Here is a 12,221-nt window from a genome sequence, read left to right as displayed (position 1 = left end):
AACTCAGGTCTTCCTGACTCCATGTTTAGCATTTTATCCACTGATTCACCTATTAACCTATTATGTGTCACAGACTAAACTCAACCAAACACTACCTAGCCTCAAGGAGCTTACACTGTATCCTGGGAGTAAAATGAACATCACATCAATAGATACAACATAGTTTGGGGAGGAAAGGTAAATGTAGCTTTGCAAATTTTCTTGTAGAAAATGGTATTTGAAAGAAGCTAATGGGGAGGCTAGGTGGCGTAGTGGATAAAGCACCGGGCCTTGGAGTCAGGAGGTACCTGGGTTCAAATCTGGTCTCAGACACTTAATAATTACCTAGCTGTGTGGCCTTGGGCAAGCGCCTCTTAACCCTGTTTGCCTTGCAAAAACTTTAAAAAAAAGGAAAAAAAACCGAAGGCTAACAATTCTAGCAGGTAGCTAATAGAGGAGGTCATTCTAGACATTGAAGAATGTCCAAGGTTGTGAAAGGTATTAAATGCCAGAGAGACGAGCTTAAATTTGATTTGATTTTTTTTTTAGGTTTTTGCAAGGCAAACGGGGTTAAGTGGCTTGCCGAAGGCCACACAGCTAGGTAATTATTAACTGTCTGAGACCAGATTGAACCCAGGTACCCCTGACTCCAAGGCCCGGTGCTTTATCCACTACACCACTACGCCACCCCTAAATTTGATTTTAAAGGGAGTCACTTGAGTTTTAAATAAGGGGAATGACAGTGTCAAATTCTATATTTGAGGAGAAAATTTCTTGAGAAGCTGAGTACAGGATGGAAAGACTTGAAGCACTCATACCAGCTTGAATATTGAGTATTTCAATAGTTTAAATAAAAATCAAATCCAGCCTCAGACACTTAATCAATTACCTAGCTGTTTGACCTTGGGGAAGTCACTTAACCCCATTGTCTTGCAAAACCTAAAAAAAAAAGAGAGAGAGATGAAGCTCATCATTTTTTTTCATAAGTTCTTTAGAAGTTAACTTAGTCAAATATCCGTACAACTATATCTCTTCTCTTATTTGACCAATATGGTCTACTAACCATTGGTATAATGAGGGGTATAGGAAAAAAAGTAGCCTTATATGAGGCAACATCTCTCCATACTGCAACCTTTTTAAATGACTTTGCTAGTAAAATTTTTTGGGGGGGGTGACCAGATGTTGCCTTTGTGTATTGTGGCTAAATTACTGTTTTTTATGTGCTAAAGCTGTATGCTGAGTTAATTGGTAATGAGTCACCAAAATACTCTTCTGACCAGTCAAGAAAGACAAGATAACACTAGCTTTCAGCTTAGATCACAGATCAAAACGGGAATTTAGGTTTCTGGGTGGAAGATTGAAGACAATTGCAAAAAAGAATTAAATTAAGCAGAAAACAGAACTAGTAGGCTAGGAATGTGACACTGCCTGGGTCAGGAGTTGGAAGAAAGAGTCTAAATAGGCTCTGGTGCTTCCTTACAAAATGCTATGAATTAATAATCAATTAGCAAATATTTAATAAGTCTATACTGTGTACCATGAAACTTTGGGAATATAAAGAAAAAAGCAAGAAAAGTTCTTGACATCAAGAAACTTACCTTCTGATGTGGGAGACATATGTACATAGGTACATTCAACATTGCTTATTTGTCCTTTTTTTTTTTTTTTGGCTTGTTTGTCCTTTTTTTTTTTGGTGAGTTTACATTCCTTTTCCAGTTGGTTGGTTTTATATTTTGATGAATTATATTCTTTTTCCAGTTGGTCATTTTTACTTTTAAAGGAGCGTTAATTTCTTCAGCCACTTTTTTTATAATTCTCATGAATGACTCATTTTTTTTCCATTTTTCTTCTTCTGCTTTTCTCAGGTTTTTTAAATTCCTTCTCAAGCTCTTCCAGGAGGTTTTGGATTTGAGACCAATTCATAAACTCCTTTAAGACTGCCCTTGGAGGTCATTTGTACTGCTTTCTCCTTCTGATATGGCATTTTTAATGCCTGTCTGAATAGGACCTGGGCTGCTATCTAGCTTAGTCAGGATATGGGCTGTGCTCTGGCTAAGAGCCCTCCCATTGACTTTCCTGCTCTCGCCACCTATACTTTCCCTTTATCCTCTAAAAGGCAGACATTTGACTGGAGATCCTCTACAACATCACGAGTTCGAGAACTTGTTTTTCTCTTCTTTTGGTGGGATCTGTAGCTTTAAGGTCTGTGTAGAGGCTTCATTTAATGTGTGGGGAAAGGCTTCAGGAGCATGTTAGCTTTGTGCTGCCATCTTGACTCCACTCTGGAAGTCATCTTGTCCTTCATTTTTGAAGATGATCAATGGTGTCTTAATTCTTGTATGAATTGGATTTCAGTGAGGCTAAGTTGTACAGAATCATTGGTCTCACAAAGATAGATTTAAAGAAGAAAGCATTAGTAGCTGGGGGAGGGGCAGGAATAGTTTATGACTCTTGAAGAAAGTTAGAGATTCTACGAGAGCAGAGAGAGAGAGAGAGAGAGAGAGAGAGAGAGAGAGAGGAGAGAGAGGAGGAGAGAGAGAGAGAGAGAGTGTTCCACATATATCCTAAGTGGTTAATAAATGCTTCTTGATGGTTTTATTGATTGAGATGACAGCTACCAAAGCTGCACCTCTTTTCCACCCAGGGAAGGAAATCACAGACCTTCCTTTTTCTATTGTAACAGCATCTTAACTTCTCAAAATAATGACAGCAAAATAATGAGGAGGCACAACAAATTGCTTTACAGGTAATAAGCAAGTCAAGAGAGATCTCCTTTAACAAATCAAGCAACAAAACTGACATGATGAGTTAGAGTATTATCTCAAAATACCAAAAGAATCATAGAAACTCATTAGACAAATATCAATACAATTTATCATTTTATAAGAGCTATTTTTAGAGGTCATACGTTCACATTAGAAGATGTATAGAAGGAGGGGCCTTTGATAAAATTTAAGTCAGTAAAACATGTAGTAAGTATGTAAAAATGTGTAACATATTATTTTAAATATTGGACATACCAACGACAAAAAAAAAGACATAATCCTAGTTGAGGCAGAGGGGAAGGATATGATATGTAATTAAAATGTAATAAGCATAATTAGAGAAAAGAAAAGACTCTAATAACTAGAATCAGAGATGGCACTAGAGAAAAAGACCACCTGAGCTAATTTTTGAAGGATGACAAAGGATTTTAAAGAAATGAAAGACTTTTTCCTCAAGTAGAGAAAAGGATTGAGTGAAAAAAGTAGGTCAACACATAAAAGAAAACTATTTGAAATATTTATATGGAAAAAAACAGGGTACAAAACATAGATTTTACTATTTATACTCTATCCTATTCCCATAGGTTGATTCTGGATGAGATCAGAGTTGGAACATGTCATAGGCAGTTTTTCCTAGTGCTGTTGGAAGCCTTCCTGCTTTTGGTAATGAGGGAATGCTGCAGAAGGGGAAGTTCTTATATCATCAGGGGCTAGAAACTTCAGTAGCAAGTCCAACCAAGGACACTTGTCATGATGTAGGGCTGTAAAACTAATGCTGGAAAGGAATATCTGAAGTGGAAGCCAGGTCAAAATTAGGCTCAAGAAAAGTGAGAGGGAGCAAACAAGAGTGAAGTCTGAGATCAGGCTACAAGAGTCTTGAAAACAGGAGAGTTGCATTTTTGGCAAAGAATTCTGTTGGTTTGCTACATGGAACACTAGTTTGCTAGCTCCACCCACCAACCTTTGTCTCAATTTAACTTGGCAAGATAGTACCTTGCTACTGCTACCTTTGTTAATAGCATGGCAGTATTGAAATATTTGGGGTACTTGATTTAACCACTTCTATTGACCAGGTATGGTATTAGGACTATTGGTAATCGCCATAAAACAAGAAAAATATTGGTTAGATTAACATAGGAAATGAAGAAGTCAAAATAATATTTACTGATGACAAATTTGTACACTTAGAAGATTCAGTGCGTACCAATAGCAAACTGAAAATAATTGTGACAATAAGTAGCTGCATCAAACTCTTACGAGGATACTTAAGAGATACTTAAGAGGGTAGCTAGGTGGTGCAGTGGATAGAGCACCAGCCCTGGAGTCAGGAGTACCTGAGTTCAAATGTGGCCTCAGACATACTCATTTAGCAGGTATCAAAATGATTTTATATATGACAAAAACATAAAAATAGACCAGTGGACCTATACTGAAGATACCAGGATTCTATAAACCTATAGAAAAAATGGAAACTGTTGAAAGGATTAATTATCTAATAAAAATGAAGAAAAGTACATAACAGGATGACAGAAAATAAATTTATATATTAATCTCATTATATGATATATCAAATTCCAGTTGAATAATAGATTCATGCTTTAAGGAATTTTGATTTTAATGGTGGTGAATATTTCCAATAACAACATAGCTCAAAACTCCCCATGATTTTACCAGTCTTTTTGGATTGTTGGTAACCACGAGTAACGTTACCATGGGTGGCCTAGTTATTCAATTCATCACTCAAAGGCCTGTCTACTTGGATAAGATTTGTCAGAGCTTGTATTCCTTATATGCGATAACCCCAAAGAATCTTCTCCATTTCAAGAAAAGATATCAGAGGGATTTTTTTATGGGGATCATAGATTAAGCATAATAAAAAAATCTTGTAAGAAATAAAGCAAAATGGGATGATTTTATTTATGCATTACTTGGAAGATGTAGTTGTCTATTTGAGTATATAAGAAGTCTCATTAGTTGAATTTAACCATACAAACAAAAAATAAAATCTCTACAATAAAAATAGTTAAACTGAAATAAAAAGTAGAAATTGAGAAAAATTATTTGTGACAAATGGAACACTTGCAAAACTTTGCAAGAAACAATTACAAATATTCAAGGGAAACACCAACTCTAATGGAAAAGTGGTTAAATAGACAACTTACACTTTATAAGTAATAGCTTTTAAAATTCTACTTTTCTAGTGACCAAAGAAGAGAAAATTAAAACACTTGGGAGGTATTACTTCAGATCTACCAAATTCATACAGCAATCAAAAGCCTAGCAACAATGACTAAACAATACTGGTAGAACTGTGGATAAATAAATATATCCCTACAACTGATGTTGAATTTGCCAACTGTTGAAATCTTTTTGTAGAGCAATTTGACATCTGGGGAGCAATTTTTCTCCCCATTAGATTGTGAGCTCCTTAAGGTCAGGATTGACTTTTGCGTCTTCGTGTATCCCTAGTTCAGTGCTTTGCATATGGTAGGTGATGAATAAATGGAACTGGCAATATGCTACATTTCAAAAAATAACTGTACTCTTTGACCAAACAATCTTATTGTGATTGTATCTTAAGAAACTAATTAAAAAAAGAAAAAAAAAACCTTTTTTCTTTCAAAGACATTTATAATAGTATAATTTATAATTGTGTAAAACTGGGGAACAAGTTGCATTTAATTTTATTCAACAAATATATATTAATAATCTACTTAGTGAAGAGTGCTGGGAATACAAAGACAAAAATCACACATTGTCTGCCCAAACATTGCCTTCCTTCCTTCTTAAAATCAATCTTTCCCAACTAGAAGCACATTAGCCAGGAACCGATCCCATTGCTGATTGGTACATAAGCTTTGATATGCTCCACTTCTGACCTCTGTTAGCTCTCCTTGCTTAGGAAGCCTAGTGGTTTCCAGCTCTTTGCAGCTGACCATAATAATGGCAGATTTTGTATAGAAACCTAGTTGGCCTTTTCACCCTTTTGCAGCTAATAACTCCCAAGTACAAATCAACTAGTTTTTACCTCCCCATGTAAAGGGGATTTTATAACATGTATAGAGATAAATGAATATAAAGAAATTTCAAGAAGAAAACTACTACTTCAAAAGGGAAAGTCTTACATATTGGTGGAATAAAGGAAACAGTTGTATAAAAAAAGACAGTTGAATTGTGCTTTAAAGAAAGCTAGCAATTCTGAGGGGGGGTGGTAGGGAGAGAGGTGCATTCTAGAAATGAGTGAAAGGCAAGGAATTACTCTTAGAATGTTGAATTCAAGGGAACATTTAGTAGATCTAGGTTTGCTGAATGTGGGCCAGGTGTACTAGTAGGTCAGTTTGTAGATCTGTGCTTTAATTGTCTGTCTGGACATAGTTTTTATTTTTTTTTTCTTAAAGTATAATGTGATGATGATATTTGACCTTTTTTAATTATAAAGATTTTATTTGAGTTTTATAATTTTTCCCCTAATTTTACTTCTCTCCCCCACCCCCCAGGTCTTTGCCAGTCTTTACATTGTTTCCATGATATATATATACACACACACACACACACACACACAAACAAACAAACACACATACACACACATACAATCTTTAGTAAATGATGAACCCGCAAAGGATCATCAAGGAATATGATGAACTGTGTCTGAATTTATAGACTAACTTAACTATAGAAATAATCTGATAACTTTTAAATTAGCTGGCATTTTAAACTTGGAATTTTTATTTAGTGTTCACTGTAGGTTTGGTTTTTGATCTTTGAATTGCATTTTACTTTGAATACATTACTGTTGTTGATTAATGTTTAATAAGTTCATGTGAGTGTTGTAGTTTTGTACCCTTTTAAGCTATTTTGATGTTTTTAAAAGACATTTTGTCCCAACCATCCTAACATGTTTTTGTCACAAAAAATTATCATCTTTTGCTAACTTGTTTTGTTTTGAAGCATTGTTGTCCGATTTCACTGGGGTAGGTAGGTCTCAGTAAGGAATTTTCTTTATCAATGTAGATCAGTACCTTCTCTTCCATTTCTAGCCTTGGAGTTGCCTGGAGTCACTAAGCAACTTGACTGAGATGACATAATCAGTTTATATCCAAGGTTGAACTTTGGAAGGTCTTTCTGTATGTACCCCGAGGGGTTTTATTCTACCCTTTCCCCTAATGATGATCTATGTGAGGAAAGACTATAAGAGTCCTTCTTAACCTTTTATTTGTGGGAATTTCAGTTTGTGGAGGAAATTGTCCAGTAGATTCAAGACAGATGATAAAAGTAGAACAATAGTCTGGGTTTTTGCTAAAACCCATAAATTTCTTTTTCTTACAAAATTTCTCATGAGAAAAAGTTTTATTTTCTTTATTTTCCCTTCTTATTAACATTCCATGTAATTGCTCCCTTTTCCTTGGATCCCTTCAGGGCTAAGGTGACCAGGCATCCTAATTTTGAATTTCTTTCAAGTCCTGAAAAATCTTGCTTCCATCTATTTTCCATTTCATAAATTTAATCACTCTTGTTCAGATTTCTTCACTATTTTAAAGATGCTTGAATTTGTAGGTATGAGTATTATTTTTATTACAGATCATAGTTCCCCTACCTTAATAAACCATCTTCACAGTTTGCTCTTGGTGAAAAATTCATCCCTTTGCAACCAAGCTCCTGGTCTGTGCATGTTTCTGAATTGAGCTAGGATGGTTCTTAGGTTACAGGCACTTTCTATTGCTCATACAATATGAACCTTGGTAGGATCTTCTGGTGCTATAACCTTCTGGTATAGACTTAGAGAACCAGTGATCACTTCTAGTCCACAAAGAGGCATCCAAAGAGGACTTCAGTAGATTGTCAAAATTAACAAAATTTAACTCATTTAGTAGGTATTGTCCTGTTTCCTGGATTTTAGAATTTGAAACTTTACAATGGCATAGTAACATGTGAAGATCTATCAAATGAAATAACAATTATAAAGAACTCAGGACAATTGACTGGCTCCTAATACATACCATGTAAATATTAACTATGAGGATAATGAAGATGGAAATCTATGTTACATGTGTGATGCAACAGAAAGTGATAATATATATAAATATGAACTTTTCTTATATGATAGGTGAAGTGGCTACAGCAACAAGAAGTTAAACGGAGAGTGAAAAGACATGCTCGAAGTGATTCACATTCCATGTATTTCAATGATCCAATATGGTCCAACATGTGGTACATGGTAAGCACAAGGGCCTTTCTTTGGGAAATGTTTCAAGTATTAGGAAGTCACTTTGATATTTATTCTTGTGATGAAATGATTGGGTGCCCCAAAAGAATATTTAGATAGGGGAAAATACACAAGAAGAAGGATGATGCCTCTCTACAGAAATAATGGCGAAATAGCTTAGAACAGAACAACCAAATGCAATATTTCAACTTTACTCCTGGGAAAATATATTAGTTATTTGAAATAAGGGCTGTTATGTAAAGCACGAGGAGTTTTTTTTAAATTATATGTTCATGTGTATACATGAATATAGTCATGCCTGAGCTCTTAAGTCATTACCATTTGGATAGATGGAATGTATTATGGTTCAGCTTCTGTGTTTTGGGTATTCATTTGTTTTCTTAGCACTGCGGGGATAAGCACAGTCGCTGCCGTTCAGAAATGAATGTTCCTGCAGCATGGAAGAGAGGCTACACAGGAAAAAATGTTGTGGTGACCATTCTGGATGATGGAATAGAGAGGAATCACCCAGACCTAGCAGCTAATTATGTAAGTTGAGTTTTATTTTATTTGCATTTCTCTTGGTTTTGATGTGATAATGTATAGTCTCATGGATTGTTTTTATATTGTGTTTTCTCCCAAAGAGAAATTTAAATCCTTTAAAAAGTTCAGCCTAGATTTTCCAGAAAATGACATCCTTCTATAAAAATTTAGTTCTCTAATATAGCAGCCTCCACTTTAACTTTGCTTAAACTATATTGAGTCTTCAAAACCAAGGATTTGAATTCAAATTTCACAAGTAGATCCTTGTTTTGTTTTGTTTTTAACTTTGAAAAATCACATTTCATCAACTTACTGTCTGGCATTATCTTATATCCCAAATCAAATTGCATGCTACAGGCAAAGCACATAAATATAGTCAACTGCAACATGATAGCACCTATTTAGTTGGTAGATAGATGGGAAAGGAGAAAGAAAGGAAGAATAATCATTGACCTCAAGAAGCTTCTTTTCATCTGATGGGATGAAGCATGTGATATTATGTCCGAAGAAAACTCCAAGAAGAACCTTTAAAATAAGATTACCCCTAGAAAATAATGAGGCTAATTCTATTTTCTCAGATGAGAATAATAAAATATTTCAAATTCATGGATGGTATATGGAAATATAGCCTGTTTATTGTACATGTGCTGTGATGTTGCAACTGGCTACACTATCACTGGCATGTGGCTCTGTCTGGAAAATGGGCAATGGTCAAACAGGGAGGAAACCAGAAAGTCAGTTGATAAAAACTGATTTTCAGCATTAAAGTATATAAATGTTATATGGACACACTCTTTTTCTAATCACTATCACAGACAATAACATGCCTGCTATGATAACCTTCAGAAAATTACTTCACCAAAGAAAGGAGATCCTTTCATTCTAAGATTCAAGTTGATAAAAACTGATTTTCAGCATTAGAGTATATAAATGTTATATGGACACACTCTTTTTCTAATCACTATCACAGACAATAGCATGCCTGCTATGATAACCTTCAGAAAATTACTTCACCAAAGAAAGGAGATCCTTTCATTCTAAGATTCAAGAGCAAGTTTTATGTTTGAGCGCTGTCCTTTGAAAACATTCTGGAGATGATGATAATTATTATTTTTATTAAAATAGCTGCTTTTGGAAGTTCAATAAAAGAATCAAGATATGAGTATATTTTCTGTAGACGCACTGAAAAAATCCTTGATACAACTCTAGTAGCAACAATGGGAATATTATTATTATTATTATTATTATTATTATTATTATTATTGCCATTATCATTATTATATGCAGGACATTTAAAAAGTCATGCAATTTTAAGCTATTAAAATTTAAGACTGATTTAAGACTTTTGGGACATCCTATATTTTTCTGCTGTACTCTTCTGTCTTTGGAGGAGAGCAAATTCTTGGGGGTGTCTGCCTAGGACCTTAGTCCTTCTAGCCCTGAAACTGCTGAAGGAGCCACAGCAAATCCCTGGCACATAGCAAACATTTAATAATTATTGGTTTAACTTGACATTATTATATAACAATAATGTATAAAATTCACATATTTTTACTATATTTTATTATAAGACACAGTTAAGACTACTGACTTCTTTAGCAAAAGTAGCTGTCAATCTGAAGAAGTTCCTTCTACCAATACAGGCTGGCACTGCTTCTGCAATAAATAATCTTAGAAAATTACCATATAGCACTAAAAGTTAAAGTGACCTGCCTGGGGTCATGCAGTCAGCATGTGTCAGAGGTAAGATTTGAATCCAGATTCTTCTGACTCTGAGGCCAGTTCTCTATCCACTATCCCTGCTATTCATATAATATATGTTATATTAAATAAAAAGGAATTAGGTTGAAAGATATGATCATACTAAGATCACAGTTGTTCTTTCTGCTTCCACAGGCTTTATCAAAGGATATTTTATTGAGTCTACAAAGTCTGCACATATGTCCATCAAATTTTTATTCACCTCTTAAAAAAGCAATGACCCATATCCATAGAATATTAATCATAAAGGACTAATAGCAGGATAGGAATTTTTCCCAGTTCTCTTTCTTTCTAAATCTTCAAATAAAAGATAAGGAAAGCTGGTCAGAAATTAAAACCATGTAGGAGCAGGATAAGCTAATGCCATTCCTGTTGCACTATCTAGACTGTTCCAATGTTCCAAGGATGTTTTCAGAGAATCTCTGTAGATTCTTGCACCCTGGTGATCTTACCCATTTATGCAGTAGACCTGAAAATATTATATACAAAATAATATTGAATGAGTGCAACTTGTGCTTGGACTGTTTCTTTCTGAATGTCATTAAAAATATGAAACTAATAAGGTGAAAATAATTTAGATAATAATAGTAACTGGATATTAAAAAATACAGAATATTACAAAACACTTTATCTGCAGGGCTATTATACTTGAAAATGTTGCCCTATTGAAGTGATGTAGAGCCTTTGTAAATTCAATGTATCAGATATTCTCATTGCACTTGGACTATAAATACAAATTTAGATTTTAATCTACCTAAATTAATCTGAACCTAAAATTTAATCTATACCTAAAATATCTGATTGAAGTGGAAAAACTGCATGATGTGATTATTGTACCCTGTAGAACAGACAATCTTAGTAGATGTTTTCTGCAACCATCATGCATTTATTTCTATTTCAGAGGAAAAAATAGTGCTTGCAAATATAGATAAGGCTGCTGTGTATTGTATAATTTGTATTCCTTTACTTATTGAAACACATTAATTTTAGGATGCCTATGCAAGTTATGATGTCAATGGAAATGACTATGATCCTTCTCCACGCTATGATGCCAGCAATGAAAATAAGTATGTTTTTTCTTCTTTTCTTCATACACCTAAAAGTAAAATTATATACAGAGAAAAATAATAAAATGGATGAAATTCAAATGCTTCCCTACTTTTGGATATGGTTTTAGGTTCCTTTAGAAACCTTAAAGTCCATAATCTGAGAAAAGAAAAGGTAGCATAGTAAAAAAAAGTACTTAAGTGTAAGTCAGGATCATAGATTTAGAGCAGGAAGATAACTTAGAAATCATCTAGTTAAGCCCATTCATTTTATAGATAAGGAAACTATATTTACATGAATTATCTATGATCATACAAGTAGCAAATGGCTAAAGTGGGATTTGAACTCAGGTTCTCTTCCACCAAATCTAGTATTCTCTACATAGTTCCATACTGCTTCCCTTGTAGGAACTCTTTTCTTAGATATTTGACTAACTGAGTTACTGGGCACATTCCTTACCCTTTCTCAGCCTCAGCTTCCTTGTATATAAATTGTATTATAATAACAGCACTGATTTCACCTGACTGTTGTGAAACTCAAATGAGATAGGGAAATGAATGTATAGTACTTTATAAATCATAAAATGCCATGTAATTATCAGCTATTATTCTGTTCTGTTTTATTAATGCATAAAGAGTATCACATAGGAACACAAACAACAAACAGATATGTTTAAAACTTCTGCTGATAATAACAACTGACATCAATGGAACACATTAAGGTGAGCAAATTGTTTTATACATTGTTTTATTTGGCTTTCACAACAATCTTGTGAGACAAGTGCAGTGGATATGATTAGTCTCATTTTACAGAAGAGTAACTAAGGCTGTATGACTTGCCCAAGCTCGTATGGTAAGCATCTAAGGCAGCATTGACCTTCAGGCCTTCTTGAATTCAAGTCTGGGGTTTTAACCATTCTGCTA

General features: G+C 34.4%; 1 protein-coding gene across 4 annotated transcripts in view; it reads left to right on the top strand.

Annotated features, from left to right (window-relative positions):
• The window catches only part of PCSK6 (proprotein convertase subtilisin/kexin type 6), a 280,328-nt gene that overhangs the window by 91,762 nt on the left and 176,345 nt on the right, over positions 1-12,221 (top strand). For 2 of the 4 annotated variants that reach the window (XM_074234239.1, XM_074234238.1), the window contains exons 1-3: positions 7,829-7,959; positions 8,353-8,496; positions 11,242-11,318. The exons of the other annotated variants lie outside the window; for them this stretch is intronic. In XM_074234239.1, the coding sequence (XP_074090340.1) occupies positions 7,918-7,959; positions 8,353-8,496; positions 11,242-11,318 (263 nt within the window). In that variant the 5' untranslated portion in view covers positions 7,829-7,917. Of the gene's footprint in view, positions 1-7,828; positions 7,960-8,352; positions 8,497-11,241; positions 11,319-12,221 lie in introns of those variants that run through there. 4 annotated transcript variants of the gene reach the window in all.

Source organism: Macrotis lagotis, chromosome 4 (assembly GCF_037893015.1).
Source record: "Macrotis lagotis isolate mMagLag1 chromosome 4, bilby.v1.9.chrom.fasta, whole genome shotgun sequence".
In the NCBI taxonomy this organism is placed as follows: domain Eukaryota; kingdom Metazoa; phylum Chordata; class Mammalia; order Peramelemorphia; family Peramelidae; genus Macrotis; species Macrotis lagotis.
Note: the sequence above shows the minus strand (reverse complement) of the source record. Positions and strands in the feature narration are given on the sequence as shown.